This window comes from Notothenia rossii, assembly GCF_949606895.1.
Source record: "Notothenia rossii genome assembly, chromosome: 3".
Taxonomy (NCBI): domain Eukaryota; kingdom Metazoa; phylum Chordata; class Actinopteri; order Perciformes; family Nototheniidae; genus Notothenia; species Notothenia rossii.
Genome location: NC_136901.1, coordinates 36,723,904 through 36,741,836, shown reverse-complemented (window position 1 = coordinate 36,741,836; position 17,933 = coordinate 36,723,904). Strand labels below are relative to the sequence as shown.

General features: G+C 40.1%; 1 protein-coding gene across 2 annotated transcripts; it reads right to left on the bottom strand.

The window, feature by feature from the left end:
* Positions 1-34: 34 nt before the first annotated feature.
* LOC307031485 (uncharacterized protein) lies at positions 35-17,303 on the bottom strand. Of its 2 annotated transcripts, XM_079668614.1 has the most exons (35): positions 17,117-17,303; positions 16,902-16,967; positions 16,264-16,326; positions 15,772-15,807; positions 15,615-15,668; positions 14,401-15,510; positions 13,713-13,832; positions 13,546-13,602; positions 13,367-13,441; positions 13,138-13,203; positions 12,912-12,971; positions 12,784-12,819; positions 12,650-12,706; positions 12,513-12,563; positions 12,370-12,423; positions 11,420-11,491; positions 11,229-11,327; positions 11,008-11,070; positions 10,325-10,429; positions 10,149-10,214; positions 10,029-10,067; positions 9,844-9,903; positions 9,273-9,326; positions 9,041-9,139; positions 8,901-8,951; positions 8,725-8,820; positions 8,241-8,345; positions 8,060-8,164; positions 7,941-7,985; positions 7,779-7,853; positions 3,607-3,675; positions 3,232-3,271; positions 3,084-3,141; positions 2,416-2,761; positions 35-1,445 (listed from the first exon to the last, which is right to left on the bottom strand). In XM_079668614.1, the coding sequence occupies exons 1-35, from the start codon at positions 17,135-17,137 to the stop codon at positions 1,041-1,043; spliced, it is 3,978 nt and encodes a 1,325-aa protein (XP_079524740.1). In that variant the 5' UTR covers positions 17,138-17,303; the 3' UTR covers positions 35-1,040. The 2 variants fall into 2 exon arrangements, with proteins under 2 accessions (XP_079524740.1, XP_079524741.1); XM_079668615.1 differs by lacking the exons at positions 12,370-12,423; positions 12,513-12,563; positions 12,650-12,706.
* Between the last annotated feature and the right edge of the window lie 630 nt (positions 17,304-17,933).

Genomic DNA, 17,933 nt, shown 5'->3' with positions numbered 1-17,933 from the left:
TATATATTAATACATTAAATGACAAATACATGCATGAGTATAAGGTAGTACAATTTATTTGACAATAAAAACATAAAGTAATGGACAAATTTCTGTAATCACAACCTATTAACATGTCAAAAGTCTGCTGTAAGTTTGACAATTTGATAGAATATTATAAAGGTTATCAAGGCAGGAATATTATAACCGTATCTACCTGTAAACACAAAGACATTTACATGGATGCCACATGGTAAGGCCAAAAGAAGAGGAGAAATAAACATTCATTACTCAGATGTGTAGTTATTTAATCATTGTCTTAGCACAGTTACATATTAAAAATAAATTACCCTATACAGTATACAAATTTTTATTGTGAATATGTAAACAATATATCGTATTCAACAAAGTACTGTAATGCTGTAGGTAAACACTACTACAACACTACTTTAACTCAACTAACCTATCATGTATTGTTTTTACAACAATTTATAATGTTAAAAACTCCATAAGGCGATGCAAGGGTCCTTTTTTGCCTGTGTTGTTTCATTGTAGATTCTCAATTAAAAACATTTATATCATACCGATATCTGACATTGGGGTTTGCAGAACTGATAGGAAATGCAGAAAATAAAATACAATTTAACACATGGTTGAAACTGTGTCAGAAAAGTGAAATAAAGCTCCTTCAGTAAATACAGTGGGTGGATAATTTTAAGCAAAAATCATTTCAAATATTTAAACTCAAACACCTGTAACCACAAAGCTACTTTTAATGGTTCACCCTCAGAACATCCATACAGTGCTCAAAAAGTGCCCGTTTCCCTGTTAACCTTTTCATGTGCATACAATAAACATCTTACACTTTTTCACAAATACAAGAGCAATCTACAGCCTCAATGGATATTTAAAATACAAATAAAACAGCCTTACAGTCCCTTTAAAATGTCTGAAACTGCAGGTACTGGACAGATGGACTCCTTCACACCGACAGTTCCCTCATTTAGCCAGTAGAGGGGGTGGTGGTGCCTTTAGAAATACCTATATTCAAAGTGTCCTCCTCACACGTTTCCGGTAGCATCCTGCAGCTCCTCTCGGATGGAGTTGAGCTCCACTATGCCGACGTTGAGCACATTGGCCACCTCCTTTATCCGACACACCGCCTCCTTCTTGCAGCCTTTCTTCAGCTCTCGGGAGTCCTTGGCAAAGTACTTGTCCATGCCGGTGAAGAGTCCTTGGACGGAAGCGACCAAGTTGTCCGTTGTCTCCGTCCCGTGCATCACGGGCGTGTCCACCAGGCTGATCATCTGCACCGCGCGGCGGATCTCCCAGTCCTTGGAGTAGTGTTGGGTGCCCGACCGGAGGAAAGGGTGCCCGCGGAGCTTGATGAGGCCCTGGTTGACAAAGTGGAGGATCTTCCCGATGGCCAGCAGGTGAGCTTCGTAGTCACCTAGGACTATCTCCACCTAGGGAAGGAAGAGGAGGGAGAGTCCATAGTTGTCGGTTTGATGTTAAAACAAGTCATTTCAAGCAGGAGTTTGGACCAACCAGTGCTTTCCTACATTTGTATCTTTGAAAGTGTACAAATTCATGACATCAACAGAGGTAAAAATTAGGGCTGTACCCGAATATTCGTTCGTTGGAGTACTATTCGGGTTTCAATTTCGTTATTCGTTTTGTTTGTTTTTTTCAAATTTAATTTATTGAAATCTCCAATATAAACGTAAGAGCTTGTGCCTCTTCAGGGGGTGCTAACGCTTAACCATAAATGTTATCGTTTACTTTCTCCGTCTTTATATGTAGATGACTTTTCTCCGTTAATCTCCGTCACGTTGTTTCCAAAGCAACAACAACTTCCTGTCAACTGCGCTAACTCTCCTTCAAAAATAAAAGCATGTCCATAAATAGGAAGCCAAGCCAAATTACACTTAAGACATATACAACTGCAACGAAAGTAACAAACACAATGCGATATCCTTTTCATTTTCAAAGAACACAAATTGGGTTACATTAACAAATAACTATAAAACAACAATACTGTAGAATAACAAAATGAATGTCGTGAATACAAAGAAATACACGTGTTGAAGCGGTTCACTGCTGATTACCTACCCCCCCCCCCCCCCCCCCCTTTTGCTTCTGTTGAGTTTGTGGTTTAAAATTGACGTATTTGTTGATGGAGTTAGGTGGCTTTGACGAGAAGATATTAATTAAATTAAGAATTAATTCCGAAAGATTAATTAATCAAGAAGTAAAATGACTTAGTTTTGCAAAATAATGACTTAAACTTTCAAAATAACTTAACACTTAACCAAGTCATTATTTTGAGTATGTTAGTCCTTAAAATGACATCCATCAGGTCTTGATTTTTTATTCTGGCACCAATCGGCTTCCATACTTCTGAGACATTTCCTCCCTTTTCAGATTACGGCTTACCTTCTTGCGGTCGTGCAGGTTGTGAACGTTATCTGAGATTGCCGCTGAGGCTGAAGCGATTCCTCCGGCCGTCGCCACTCCCACACCAACAGCGGTTATCACCAGAGAGGCTCCGAAGGTAAAAGGTGCCAGAGCCAGACCAGCGATGGCCGTCACCCCCCCCACAGCCGTGGTGGTTCCTCCGGTGATGCCGGCGATCTTGGCTTTCTGGTGGAAAGTGTTGATGTCGTCGGCGATGGAGTGCAGCCTGAGGATGGACTGCCAGAGGAACTCGGCTCGCTCCGTGAAGATTTGGTTGAAGACACGCAGGCCGCGTTGAACCTTGTCCGCCAAGATGGTGAACGACCTGGGGTTTATTCGGAAGCAGAAGCAAAGTTATGCTTGGTCGTGTCCGTAAGAAAGCAGCAAAACAAATGTAAACAAATTACATTTTCCGAAAGCCAAAGGTCTACTCTTGTTACAAATCCAAACTATATTTAGTTTAGCATCAAATATGGCAAAGAAAACCTCACATTTGAGAAGTTAGAACCTTCAAATGTTTGGCTTTTTTGCTGGAGAAGTCACTGAAACAAAGAATCAAGGACTTTTCCTCCCACAATCAGTTGTACAAGACGCTTGTTTATAATTTTACTAGACCAATACTTCAACATTAATATAAACTGACATACTTGGATTCATCCTCTTTTAAGACTTTGTCCTCGTCGTCTGATGGCACCTCGTCCCATTCTGAAAGGAAGCAACAGGTGTTATCTAAGTGCTTTTGTATTAATCAGGTTATTCAATCTGTTGCTCAAAATAAATGTCAATGTGACTCACGCTCCACTGTGTGCCACCACTCCATCAAACTGTCCGTGTCCTGTGACGGAAACAAAAAGCGTAAGAGTCACAACATCACAAAGGGAAATTCACACGCCATTGTTGACTTCTATTCTTGCTGTTCTTGAAAAACAGATTCATTTCCATTCATTAATTTACTCTTTTAAAAAAGTTTCCTAGGTTTATTATTTCGTTTTTCAATTAAATAGTATTTTTAATATTTATTTGAACGCAGGTCACCACAGAGACCAAGTGAACTATACGGCGGCCATTTTCACAGTATTTAAATTAAAGGTTGAATGAAAGACTAAAAAAGGGAAATGCATGCTGGTGAAGACGACGATTTCCATTTAATCTAATTAAATAGAAACTGACCCCGTCCTCGTAGTCGTCCTCCAGCTCTTCTAAAACCTGCTCGTCAATCTGAGCTGCCAGCCACTCCGCCTGCATGAGGGTGGGGGGGGTGACAAAAACAAGCCCGTAAATACGTCAATAAGTCTTTGATACATACTTTAAAGTGGACCTATCATGCTATATTGCTATAATAATATAGTGTAGGACCATACCTATATAAGGCATATTTATACTTTTTATTTCTCAAAATACCAAACAGATCATGCATTTTAGCCATTCCTCATTTCGCTCAATTTAACACTGTCTTTGCATGGGCTGATTCTGTGAGAACAGCACCATCTACAGGCCTGGCATATGTACTACAGCATTACATTACATTACATTACATTGCATTTAGCTGACGCTTTTATCCAAAGCGACTTACAATAAGTGCATTCGACCAGGAAGATACAACCTTTAAGAAAACAGAATCATATAAGTACATCAGGTTTCATAGAGCCAAACATTTCAAGTGCTACTCAACTGGCATTTAGAAAGCCAGCCCTTTATTAGTATATAAGTGCTTTGTTAGTAATTCTATCGCTCGAAGTGGAGTCTAAAGAGATGAGTTTTCAGTTTGCGCCGGAAGATGTGTAAGCTATCTGCTGTCCTGATTTCAATGGGGAGCTCATTCCACCATTTTGGAGCCAGGATAGCAAACCCACGTGTTTTTGCTGACGGGAACTTGGGTCCCCCTCGCAGTGCGGGTGCAGCGAGCTGTTTGGCTGACGCAGAGCGGAGTGCACGTGCTGGGGTGTACGGTTTAACCATGTCCTGGATGTAGGAAGGGCCAGATCCATTCACAGCATGGTACGCAAGTACCAGTGTCTTGAAGTGGATTCTAGCAGTTACTGGAAGCCAGTGAAGGGAGCGGAGGAGCGGTGTGGTGTGGGAGAATTTGGGAAGGTTGAAGACCAGACGAGCCGCTGCATTCTGGATGAGCTGCAGAGGTCGGATGGCACATGCAGGTAGACCAGCCAGGAGGGAGTTGCAGTAGTCTAGGCGTGAGATGACGAGAGCCTGGACCAGAATCTGCGCTGATGTCTGGGTCAGCTGGGGACGTATCCTCCTGATGTTGTAAAGCGTGTATCTGCAGCAGCGGGTTGTAGCAGCGATGTTTGCAGTGAAGGACAATTTGTTATCTAGGACCACACCCAGATTCTTTGCAGTCTGAGTCGGGGAAACAACAGAGGTGCCGATGTTGATTGTTAGGTCAAGAGTGGGACAATCTTTTCCCGGAAGGAAGAGCAGTTCAGTCTTGTCAAGGTTGAGCTTGAGGTGATGAGCAGACATCCACCGAGAGATGTCTGCTAGGCAAGCAGAGATGCGTGCGACGACCTGGGTCTCTGAGCGGGGAAAGGACAGAATTAGTTGGGTGTCGTCAGCGTAGCAGTGGTATGAAAAACCATGCGGGCTAATGACAGACCCGAGCGAGTTTGTGTACAGGGAGAAGAGGAGGGGACCAAGAACCGAGCCCTGAGGGACCCCTGTAGTTAATTGACAAGGGTCGGACTCGGACCCTCTCCAAGTAACCCTGTAGGTGCGGTCGTTGAGGTATGAGGTGAGGAGGGAAAGTGCAGTGCCTGAAACTCCAAGTTCTTGGAGAGTGCGAAGGAGGATCCGATGGTTCACTGTGTCGAATGCAGCAGACAGGTCCAGAAGGATGATGACAGAGGAGAGGGAGGCTGCTTTAGCAGTGTGCAGTTCATCAGAGACAGCAAGGAGAGCAGTTTCTGTTGAGTGACCTGCCTTGAAACCAGACTGGTGCGGATCCAGAAGGTTGTTCTGATGGAGATAACAGGAGAGTTGTTTAAAGACAGCGCGTTCAAGTGTTTTAGACAGGAACGGGAGGAGAGAGACGGGCCTGTAGTTAATAACATCAGACGGATTGAGAGTGGGTTTCTTAAGGAGAGGGTTTACTCTTGCCTCCTTGAGACTGTTTGGAAAGTGACCAGAAGTTAGAGAAGTGTTGATGAAATGGGTGAGAAATGGTAGAATATCAGGAGCGATAGTCTGAAGGAGGTTTGAGGGGATAGGGTCCAGAGAACAGGTGGTAGGACGGGCAGAGGTAACGAGGGTAAGAACCTCACTTGGAGAGAGAGGGGAGAAGGAGGTCAGTGTGTGGGTGAAGGGAGGGTCTGGTGACCCAGCGGTGAGTAAAGGTGAGTCAGAAAAGGAAGAGCGAATATCATCAACCTTTTTTTCAAAGTGGTTAACAAAGTCGCTTGACAGAAGGGAGGAGGGGGGAGGTGCTTTGGGAGGGTCCAAGAGGGTGGAGAAGATAGAAAATAGTTTTTTGGGATTGGAATAGGAAGATTGGATCTTATCTTGAAAGAAAGTGCTTTTTGCCTGAGAGATGGAAGCAGAGAAAGAGGAGAGGAGAGCCTGATAGGTTAGGAGGTCGTCATGGTGTTTGGATTTCCACCATTTCCGCTCTGCTGCCCGAAGGATGGTTCTATTAGCACGCAGTGCGTCATTTAGCCAGGGAGCAGGAGGGGACTGACGAGCCGGCCGCGATGTGAGAGGACAGAGAGAGTCCAGAGAGGATGAGAGAGTAGAGAGGAGAGTTTTTGCAGCAGCGTTTGGAGGCAGGAGTTGGAATGAGTCAGAGGAAGGGAGGGCTGAGAGCACCGATGAGGCAAAGGTAGAGGGGGAGAGGGAACGGAGGTTACGGCGGACAGGAGCAGAGTTAGAAGAGATTAGGTTGTTATGTTTGGAAAGGGGTAGAGAGAATGAAATGAAGAAGTGATCGGATGTGTGGAGCGGGTTTACAGAGAGGTTAGAAGTAGAGCAGTTCCTTGAGAATATGAGATCAAGGACATTGCCAGCTTTATGAGTTGGTGGGGATGGAGACAGTGAGAAAGCAAAGGTGGTTAACAGAGATGTTAGTTCAGATATCTTCCCTGTCTGGCGTCTCCAGCGCTTTCGAACGGCAATGTCCGTGGCTGTCTCCTCCTGATTGGTGGAGTTGGCCCAATAGCCGTAGCGCCACTTCTGTGACGTCAGAGAAGTGTTCAAATCTGGATCAGTCTGTATCAGATCCGTTGCAGCCCCTTTTTAAGAGATTTGGGTATGGAGGAAAATAGAGAGGGTTGTGTTTTCTGACACTTGGTGAGTTCCCTGGAACACCGGGGACACATTCATGTATACAAGACGTACAAAAGTGCATTTTGCATGATAGTTCACCTTTAACTTATAACATAGATGAGTAATACAAATCTGGCTTTATGCGAGACTCTCTAGGCTTTCCTACACTGGGGGGTGTGTTGGGGAGTGTGTGTGTAATGTGGCTGTACCGGCTCTGTCACATGTCAGAGGAATGTGTCCCATCAGGAATACACACGATAAGATGAATAAGCTTACAGTGAAAAACAATTCTTTCTCATGTGCAGCTTGGGTAAACAATGCCAGTTGGTGACCTAGAGTTACTCTGACGATCAGGATTTAGCAAATAAGCTTGAGTGTGCAATAGTATTATTATTTTATTTATACGGTGCATTTACAAGTTTTAAGAGTTTAATAATAATACATTTAATTTATATAGCACGCTTTAAAAACAACGTCATCAAGGTGCTTCACAATGCTATAAGGAGAAAATAATAAAATAAAAAGTTATCTAAGGAGCATATTGAATACAATTTAGTAATATATAAAAAAAAAGGTTAAGAGCATAAAAGGTTAGAATAAAAAATAAGTAAAAGGACAGTCAATAAAATGCGTGGCGGAACAGTGGGTTAAAAAGAATGGGACAACAAGCTCAAATGTATCTGAAAAACTGCAACATACAGTATGTAGAGACATCAGTGCTGCACGCGACCATTTAATACATGAATCAGAAAAGTAAATCTGATAAAAACACAAAACAATTTCCATAAAGCTAGTAATGTCTGATTCATTATCCAATACAACGTTTGTGGTTTCATCAGCTTAAACAGTGTGTTGCTACATCGCCAGTTACAGTTGCATGAAGGTAAAAGTGAAGACGTAGGGTAAATAAAAACAGAACACGAGGACATTGATCAGGACATCAGCATACCTGGTTTGAACTGGAGATGAGGAAGTTTATCTAAGTATGAAGACATACCATTTTGACACAAATCACTTGCCAAGTAAGCAACACATTTCTGACTTCCTCTTAGAGAGCGCATACGTACCCTGGCAGCCTCCGACAGGAAGTCAGCTGACGTAGCTCCGGCTGGATCCTCATACTCTGGATGATTGGCTTTACTCTGGTATCAAGAAGGAAACACATAGTGAGCATGTCATACTTTCTAACTTTATTCCTAATGTGATTTTAGAAGAACTCGCTGATTCACCTTCGTCTTGTGTTTTTTGAAGCCTTTAAGTTTTGATTTCTTCTTCTGTAGAAAAGAAACAAGTGTTAAGAGGTTAAATAACTGCAGAGCAAAGCAGTAAAAGTGAACGTGAGGAATACCGGTTTGCAGGTTTCCACTTCTTCACCCTCCTCGCTGTAATGCGTCTCCCCGGGACTCATGAAATCTTTTCCTGTTTGGGTAAAGTTGTCCTCAGCGAAGGGATCCTGCATAATAATGTTAGAAATACAGTCAATACAACAGAAAATATATGAATGCAATCAAAATGTGAATCAAACATACGCTGGCTGCTTGCTGAGGGTTCTGCTGGCTGAATCCAGTCGCCTCTCTCTGACCTTTGGCTGATTTGCGCGGGACGGGAAAAGGGCCTTTCTTTTTGGAGGGTTTCTTAAAGAAGGAACACAATATTCCATGTTAATAAAAGCTTAAAAGGGATCAAGTCTGGACCATTATTACGGTGACTTGGTAGCTACAGTATGTACATGGCATCATCTTGTGCATATCTCTGCTTCAGTTTCTCTTGGAATAAAACCACATTGTACATTTTAAATTGATATAATCTGTTCAATATTTAATACTACATCTGTCATATATATATGTATAATACCTTGTTAAATTCAACATGTATATTTTCTACTTTCTTGTTTATTTCTTGTCTTGAATTCGTATTGTACAATGCCATGTGCGCAACGCTAACATGTCCCAAATTGGGATCAATAAAGTACTATCTTATGTTATATTATATTTAAAGCATTTAAAAATGTACCGGTTTGCAGTACTCCATCCACTCATCGTCGTCTAACTCGTCCGCTGAGAAGCTGCCCTTCTTTTTCTGAGCATTGTTGAAATCCAGCATGTTCTCCTATTTAAATAAATGCATAAAAAAATGAGGTAAAAACAATTTTCTTCACCTCTTATTGCTTTTAAACCAAAAAAAATTACCTTCGAGCTTCGACGACCCGTTTGTAGCATCTTCATCTTCGTTGGTTTCTTCTATTGATGACAGAAGTAAAAATACTATTTTAGTGAAACACATATATGTTCCAGAAAATGTATGTATGAAATAGAAATAAGATCGTTACAGGTTTGCAGTCTTCCATTTCATATGGGTCTTCGTCTCCATTGAATCCTGCAGACATAGGGCGTGTTTTCTGGAAGTGCTTATCGTCCAAGTAAGCAGCCTAAGCAACAGATTCAAAAGAAGGTTAGTATTGGAGCAGCATACAGTGAAAACCATGCAGCAAATAATAACGGTAAACTTATAAAATATGTCAAGAAACACATCGTATAATGGTAAGAATACGAATAAAGTACCTTGCTAGTTGAGTGAAGAGTGTGGCGTCTCCCCACATCCTCAAAAGCACCATCCTGTACATTAAATCAGAATTATGTTTAATTTAATATGCCGTTAATGCACATTAAATGTAAATAATATCATACTTTTATATTGTGTTAGCCATAATTGTACCCTTCAATAGTAGTTTACAGATTTCTATTTTCCCTCTTTTAGTATTCTATTTTGAGATGTTTATATTGTGTGATTGTTTATTTTCTATTATTTTTTTATTTCTAATTATGTGCAATACTTTGTTTTACATGCCAACAAAAACATCTCGAAATTTGGGATTAATAAAGTATTTTAAATATCTTTAATTGACATGTAAAAAATATGTTTCAGCAGTGTTATGCAAGTGGATTTTCTTTAACATCATTATTTTGTATAAATAGCTGTCCTAAGCATGCCTGAACTTAAAAAGCCAAACAAAATCGGCAACTCAAACTGAAAAAATCAGAACCTAAAAAGCAGGAATAAACCATAGCAATAGAAAACGAGTAAATCAAATCGATAATTTTCCCATTAAAGACTGCTGTTGACTTCCCTTACCTGGGATTTATTACGAGGTGTGTAGCCATGTGCTCCGAAAAGTTCATCTTGGGATCGCTCCTGGAAAGAAAAAAAAAAGTCGACACACATTATACTGCTGGAGATGACCATAGTTAAATACAAAGCATAAGCAACACACACATCCTTTACAGAGCCTTGATGTGTTTAAATATGTGTCGTTGTACCTTTGAGTCTTTGCGAGGTGTGTATCCGTGAGCTCCCTTCTGTGTATGGAAAAGTTAACAAGTTAAAGTGAATGTATCAGTGTATAAACAAATACGTACGGTACATGATACGAGCGATACCTTTTCCACGGTGATTGCAAATCCTCTGTGAGGCACAAACTTAATTTTCATCTTCTTCTTTTTCTTCTACAGAGAGAAAAGAATAGTTTGCCAAAATCAATGCATGCCAGAGAATTCAGTGCTTAAATGTCTCAAGTTGTGTTATTATAAGTATTCGAACGTCCATGGCTGTCAACCTCTTTGTGCTGGGCTCCCAATTCCTCCTCCTCCTCCTCCTCATCTTCTTCCTCCTCCTCTTCTTCGTCCTCCTCCTCCCGAGTGACATCATCCAAAGCTGTCCCCTGTTATGATTGAACACAGCATCAAAAACTGTTTAGCGATTTCTCCAAAACTGTTTACTAAGAAAATCACTTACTGACAAAGCGTTAACTAAAAAGGATATTAATGTGCTTTCTGAGTTTTGTCTATAAAATTCTAACGTTTACTACTCGTCAAAAATAAGAACAGAGATGAAGTGAATGGATATTTGTTTAATGTGCATGCTGCATCTGTAAAATGTTTAATATTTCTAACTTTTCTCTATATCAGTGGGATTGTATATTAAATCTTACAGTATGTGATGTATTTGTCATTTTCATTTATTTCTATTAATAAAAAGCCGTTCAATTTTTCAATCCATTCAATCTAGCATTCTTTCCTTTTTTGTTATTTCAATATTTACTTTCATTAAATGTAAAGTATGTTGTGCTACATTTCTCTATATTGGGTTGTTACTACTACTTTGTGCATTTTTCATCAATTCCATATAAAAATAAATAAATCAAAAGGTCGTTTTTTTTCCTTCTTGCATCTTGTCTGAAGCAGAAAATGTAGAAAATAACCAGTTTAATAAACAGTTGTCAGACTGCAGGTACGTTACCTCTGACCAGCGGCGTACAGTCGACTCTTTCTTGCTGACCCTTTGCCTTCTGATCTCTTCTGCCTGTTGTGGAATCACAAAGACAAAGACATCAGAATTGCTGAATGGATCAAATAAGTCACATGTAAGAAAGCTTTTCACACTACAGGGTGGCTGGAATGGACGTAACTCGCATGGCAAGTACAGAAAAAATAAACAAAATAACGTCTCCGATATCTCACCTTCAGGTCTTGTCCGTTCATTTGCTTTCCCTCCAGCACGGAGGAATTAGCGGACGCTCTTCTAAGCAGCTTATTGACTTTGGTCTTCACATTTTCCTTCTGATGACAAAATAATACATTGTTAAAGCATCACTGGTTTATCACCACGACTGAGACAAACAGAAATATTGTACAGAAACAAAAGAGCATACTTTGTAGTCCATCCCATATTGCTCACTATCTTCATTCTCTTCTGTAGACGTGTTTGTTTCTGATAAATACTCCTGAAAAACAGAATAATTGCATTTAAACTGAGCAGTTATAAAGACATAGGAGTGTTTACAGCGTTAATATTGCCATGTGTTATCTAGATCAGTGGTTCCCAACCTGGGGGGCGCGCCCCAGAAAAGTCCTCGGGGGCACCAGGCCTCATATGATTTGAGGCCAAATATCATATTTAGACTTTTTTTTTTTACTTTTTTTTTTTACATATAATTGTAAGGCAATACATGATTGTTACTAAAAGACTTGTAGTTACAATACAAAAAAATATAAAAAATAATTGATTAATTAATTTTAATACAAATGAGTTAGTAGCTATTAAAGGCATAACAAGACAGAAATGTATAATTTTTTCTTTAATAGAAATGTTTCTTCTGCCCGTAAAGTGTCCAAACCATGTTTCAGTTGGATTATTTGTCCCAGTCTTGTCAGTTGCTCCGATCAGATCGGTCTCCTCCATTTTGTAGATTATTTACGACTTTTGAATCCACATAATCACATCGGCAAAATCCGGCTTACTTTGAGCATGTGTTTTAAACAGTTCCCTTTGTGAATTGTTTCCACTTGCGCCGTCCTTTAATTTCTTCATACAGCGGGAATCCAAATGAATGAATCCTGAGTCCAATAACCATCAAAGTCACTCCAATAGTGCTCCTTGATTACGCTTTCATCCTCCTTTAAATGTTGGAAGTTGCCCCCCCGGTGTGTGTGTGTGTGTGTGTGTGTGTGTGGGGGGGGGGGGGGGGGGGGGGGGGGCGCAACTTCCAAGAGGAGTCATTTGGGGGGGCTCTTGGGAAAAAAGGTTGGGAACCCCTGATCTAGATAGAGTAGAGAATTTTAAATCCAGAATTACAGATGCTAACAACATTCATTTTGATACCTTTGATGATTTTCTGAGGGTGGGTATTGTGCTGCTTCTCCGCTCCTCAGAAATCTTCTCCAAACGGAAAATGATTCATATTACAAAGACTGACATGTAAACACATTAAGAACACTTCACTTATTTTGTGTCGAGTCATTTACCTTCGAACCTTTTCTGGAAAGTATGGACAACCTGAACTTTTTGGCCTTTGTCTGTTAAAAGAAAACATGTATAAACACAAGATAAATACATAGATTGTCTAAAAATTGCATTTTGAGTGAAACTGGTGTAGAGTTACCTTGACCCCAAAACCGTCCAGATCCTCAACACTTCCTCCTTTAGAGTCCAACTTAATCTAAGAGAAAAATTAGATTGCCTTAGTGTTTAATCTCTTCTCACAATCAAACAACTATAGAATAACGAGCGCCTTACTCTCATTGATTCTCGTCGTAGTCTTAATGTTCCAGACTTTAAAGAGAAAAAACAAAAAAACACAATTCAGTTGCTGAAATGTCTTTAAAATAACATTTAGATAAAACGTGATTAAAATGTGTTCTTACTGGTTTGAATTGAGGGTTAAGCTGAGGGCTGTCTTCAGGCCAGTCCTCAATACATCTTTCCTGTAACAAAATATTTCATGACGTCCAACAAATCCAACAATGCCTCGACGGGAGTAGCTTCCTCATGATTGCCATTTTCTGACTATATTTTCCTCTTATACTAACAAGAAGTTAACATTTCCTATTGCATGACAGATGCCGATATTGAAAAACACTTCAAACTCACCTGTCCCATGAGCAGGATGTCTTCAAAGACAGCAAAGTTTTCTTTTTCAAATGCTTTAGTTTCCTCCTGCAATAACAATAGAAAATACATATTTGAAAAAGAAAGTTGTTGTTCAATCGTCAAACCACCCACACATTCTACATTGTTCCTCATTACAGATTTGGACCGATATCCTAGAGATGTAAGATAATTAGGTCAACTATCAAAGTGAAAACAAAAGCGTGCATACCAGAGGTGTTGGTTTCGAAAGCGGTCTGAAGGCGGGTTTGGGAGAGGTTTTCGGTACAATAGCTTCAGGTGCAATCTAAAAATAATCCAAAAGAGGTCAAACAAAAAGGTTTTTAACAGTTCAGTAATTGCAGTAGCAGAGAAATAAGATCATTATGCAAAACTGTCTTCTTTACATACAGGGTTTGCTGGTGCTGGCGGCCTTTCTGGTTTTTCAGGCTTATCTGTTGTTTCAATCTAGTCCCAAAGAGGCAAATAGGGTTACTAGCAGCACAGAGTGAGAAGTAGCAGACAGTTAAACAAGCAGAGAAAAGAAAACATGAGACTGAATTGTGTTCTTTGCGTACATGGTTTGTCGGTGGTGGCGGCCGTTCTGGTTTTGGTAGCTTTTCTGCTAGGGGTGTCTTTTCTGTCCTTGGTGGTCTAGTTCGAGGAAGTGGCTTTGGTGGACGTTTGAAGTTGGAAACCTGCAAGTTTGATTATAAAAGGAATGATGAAAATATGTATTAGAGCAATTATGAACTAGACAGAACAGTGGGACCCTTAAAACAGGGGTATCAAACTCAATTTCATCGCGGCCACATCAGCATTATGGTTGGATTCAAAGGGCCAGTTGTAACTTCAAGACTATATAAAAATATATAAATATATATCAAATAATGTAGTATATTACATTATTGCCCCATTGGATTATTATTGGATAGGGTAATAACTTCATAATTAACTACGTCTGAAAGCAGAAGTCTAGGGGAAATAATTGCAAGTCTCTTCAGTGCGCATATCACAAAACGAGATGCATTGTGGGACATGTAGTTTATCGGCAATGTACTTCTGTAAAGCGGCATGTAGATTCAAGATTCAATGTAACCGTATAATAAACGTATTATATTCTTTGCAAGCTCTTGCGGGCCAAATAAAATGAGGTTGTAGGCCAGATTTGGCCCGCGGGCCTTGAGTTTGACACCCCTGCTTTAGAATGCAATGAACTACAATGTAAATGATTTGATGGTTATCTAAATATCCACTGGTACATACATGAGTCTTTTCCGCTGCAGACTGGCTTGTTGTCATGGACAGATTCCTGGCCCGACTGAAGGGACTCGGCTGAAGAATATCATGCGTGCTCCCCTGGGGGGTCGTCAAGATAATATCGTGTTGCCTGATGGACGGCTTCGGCCTGACCGCTGGAGGAGGAGCTTTTATTGCCGTTTTCTTGAACAGATCTGGTGACGATAGCATGTCCAACTTCATGTCTGATGGGCTGCTAACAGACGACTTGGAGTAAATTGCTTTAGGGGCAGTATTGCTGAAAGTCATCCCAAAAACATCCATGCTGTTGGTCTTCGAGGGAAGTGGTTGGAAGATATCTGGAGTCCAAGGTGAAACATCTTGGAAAGGATCATTTGATCTCACGGGTGTGGGGCCAAACGGGTCTTCCAAACTGGAAACGTCTTGGAATAAATCCCTTGTAATCGGGCTTGGGAATGGATCGACTGAATTTGTGGATGAAGGTGAGAATACATCCAGATTTTCCTTAAAAGAAGACAAGCCAAAAATGTCCTCTTTCATAAAGTTATCTTGTTTGTTTTCCCCGATGTGGAAGCGTTCCCCATTTCTATTCGGAACTTCCCGAATCGAATCCGCCTCTTCGGTTAATGGCGATGGGTTTGCTATGTTTGGCTGTGAAGACTGGAACAGATCTTCCTCCTTGTTTGTAGGAGATTCAAATGGATCCTCAAAAACATTGGAAGGTTTTTTAAAGAGGTTAACCTCACTTGTGCATATAGCATGGAATAAATAATCTCCTTTAGCAGCCTGGAACAGATCGACCCCTTCATCTCGTGTTTCCGAGGGTAAAGGTTTGAATATGTCTGGCGAGTTCAGAGTTTTGTCAAGAAAATGGCCGTTGGCAGATGCATTTTGGGCAAATGTCGGTGTCTGGAAGTGGCTTTGCACACGGTTAGGGGCAACGGTCTGGAATAGGTCCTTTGGAAGTTCAGAAAATTCAGCTCCATTTCCAGTACTTTTTTCAGGCTGAAGATCCAGAGGTGAACTCTGAAATTCAGGCGGAGGGACAAAGATGGCCTCAAGGTTTACTGCTTCTGAAGTCTTCCTCCGTTCGTCCTCCATCACATGACCAGATCCCTGATAGCAGAACATAAATGTAATTAGGAACAAGCTTAATGACAATTGAAATAGTTAAGAGGAAGTTGTGATGTGGTTTTAGAAGCAGGAGTCCTTGTATTTACCAAATCATTAGTGTAAAAAGGGTTACTTCTGGCCAAACCCCCACTGACTCCATTCTGATAAACAAAGAAAGGGAAATTAAATATAAGAAGTGTTCGATTTCACTTGGATGGTTGACAGACAGCGTGAACCCAGTTAAACAGGCATCTGAAACATTACCTGGGTATTTAAATGGGGAGTTTCCTGCCCTAGACTCTGAAATAATATAGACAATGACACAGCAGAAATGTTAAGTTAAATTATTTTCAAAATAAGGGCAGGCACAATTCAAAGTATAACAAAGGCTCTCAGACAGCATTAGGTAACTCCCCAGCCTATGTTGTAGCTAATTAGAGCTCGATTAGTTAATTTCAAACATGAAAACACACCCTAAACTTAATTCATCCTTTTCACATGCCGAGTTATTTTTTAGAAAGGTCTAGTCAGAGGCTTACATGGAAACACACCTACCTTAACAGTTCATTACATTGTGCTTCAAGCAAAGAAAACAACAGAGAGGGTGTGGATTCATCATGTGCCGCAGCAGTAACAAGATCTTAAAAACATTTCATAAATATTTTTTACGGCAAATTATACACATTTCTGATTAAACTTGGGTGTCATTTCTCTAGGTTGTACTACATGTTATCCTGTGCAGATGTTGAGTCTCACCTGTCCGATGTTTAGCTGCTGTTTGTCTGTCACATCTGCGAGATCAATAAGGAACTGATCGTCCTGTGAACCAAACAAATGTTAAACTTAATAAACAACAAGAAATATGTGTGAAGGACAACGTGGGAACACAAAGATTTGAAATATGCGATAAGTGATATGAAAGTCATGTGTCATGTCAGCAATGTAAACAAGATGTTCCGCACTGGTTGTAGGAAGTATTAATAGTACCTTGGGAAATACAGTGACCAGGTAGTACTTTTTAACTTGTACTTTTGTGTATAAAATAAGCTGAAATCTGCAGTTATCAGCGTCCTCCCACCTGTTTGTTCCTGTTTGCAGGTTATTGGTTATGTTCACATACTTATTGATTATTAAAATGTAAACCGATATTTTTCCTATGGGTGGGGCGGGGGCGCCAGCTAAAATCTTGCCTATGGCAGCAAATTGTCTAAAGCCGGCCCTGAGTACAGGAAAATAAGCTTCACTTTGAGCCCTGACAATAACAATTGAAACGTGGAAAAAGATGGTGGAATTTAGGTTGCTGTGTTTGCTGGAATATTTCTAGAACTAAAGATTCCAAACCACCATCAAAACTTCAACTTTGTTACCCACAAATGTTATTTAAAAGTACTTACAGATCTTCTTTCTCCGGTTGCAGCCTCTGCACTTCCTCCGTGTTCATCCGCCGCGTCAATTTCATCCTTACAAAAAAAAGTTAAAAAAATAAATACAAATAACCCAAAAGAAACGCTTCAAACACAATTTTAAACAATCCTTATTCTAGTAACATAAAAAAACCTTGTATGATTCGCAAACGATTCATACGAGATTTAATTAACTCAAGATTTACCTTAGTTGTGTCTCCTCTCATGGTTTGTAAAGTTGCTTAAATATTAAATGATGAATTAAAAGCGCATTATTTTCTCCATGGATGATATTTTTGCATGATAAAGGTTGTTTTGTAGTAAAAACGCGTCTGCTCGGTATGGACTCACGTTGGTAATTATCTCCCTGTTTGATGCACCTGTGTAAAGGGGAGGGATATCTAAACATCCGGAATAACACTTTCAAAATAAAAGCTTGTATTTGCCTCAGTTTAGTTCTGACAATTGTCTGGTTTAAACTCAAGCTGTCATTAAAACGTTACTTTTCAGTCATCTAAACGTTGCTAATTTGCATATTCAAGTAGCTTTTTGGCTTACAATGACAGGGAATCTCAGAAACTGGCAAAAAAAATAATATTTACCTAAATGTCGATGGGAATCTGTAGGATAATTAATCATGATCAACTAATATCGAATAAACAAAAATGTAAATAAAACAACAACCTATAGGTCACTTTCGTAGCCTACTAAATTAGAATTGCTACACTAGTCAAATTAAGTTGAACTCAAATTAATAGTGTCATTCCAAAGATATTGATTGTGAAGAAAGTAGGGTGGAAGGTTCCAATTTGTTACATCTTCAATCGTATATCAAATGATTTTCTTTGCATTATTTTGAAGGCAAGATCAGGAAACTGCTGGCATATTTCTGACTGACTGGATTTGACACATGTTGGTACCTTTCCACCTTCTGTCCGCATCTCAATGCAGACCGACCGGTTGTCTGTGGTCCCGTGTGTTTACGTGCTAAATGCCTAACTCTGCACAATGATTCAACTTTAA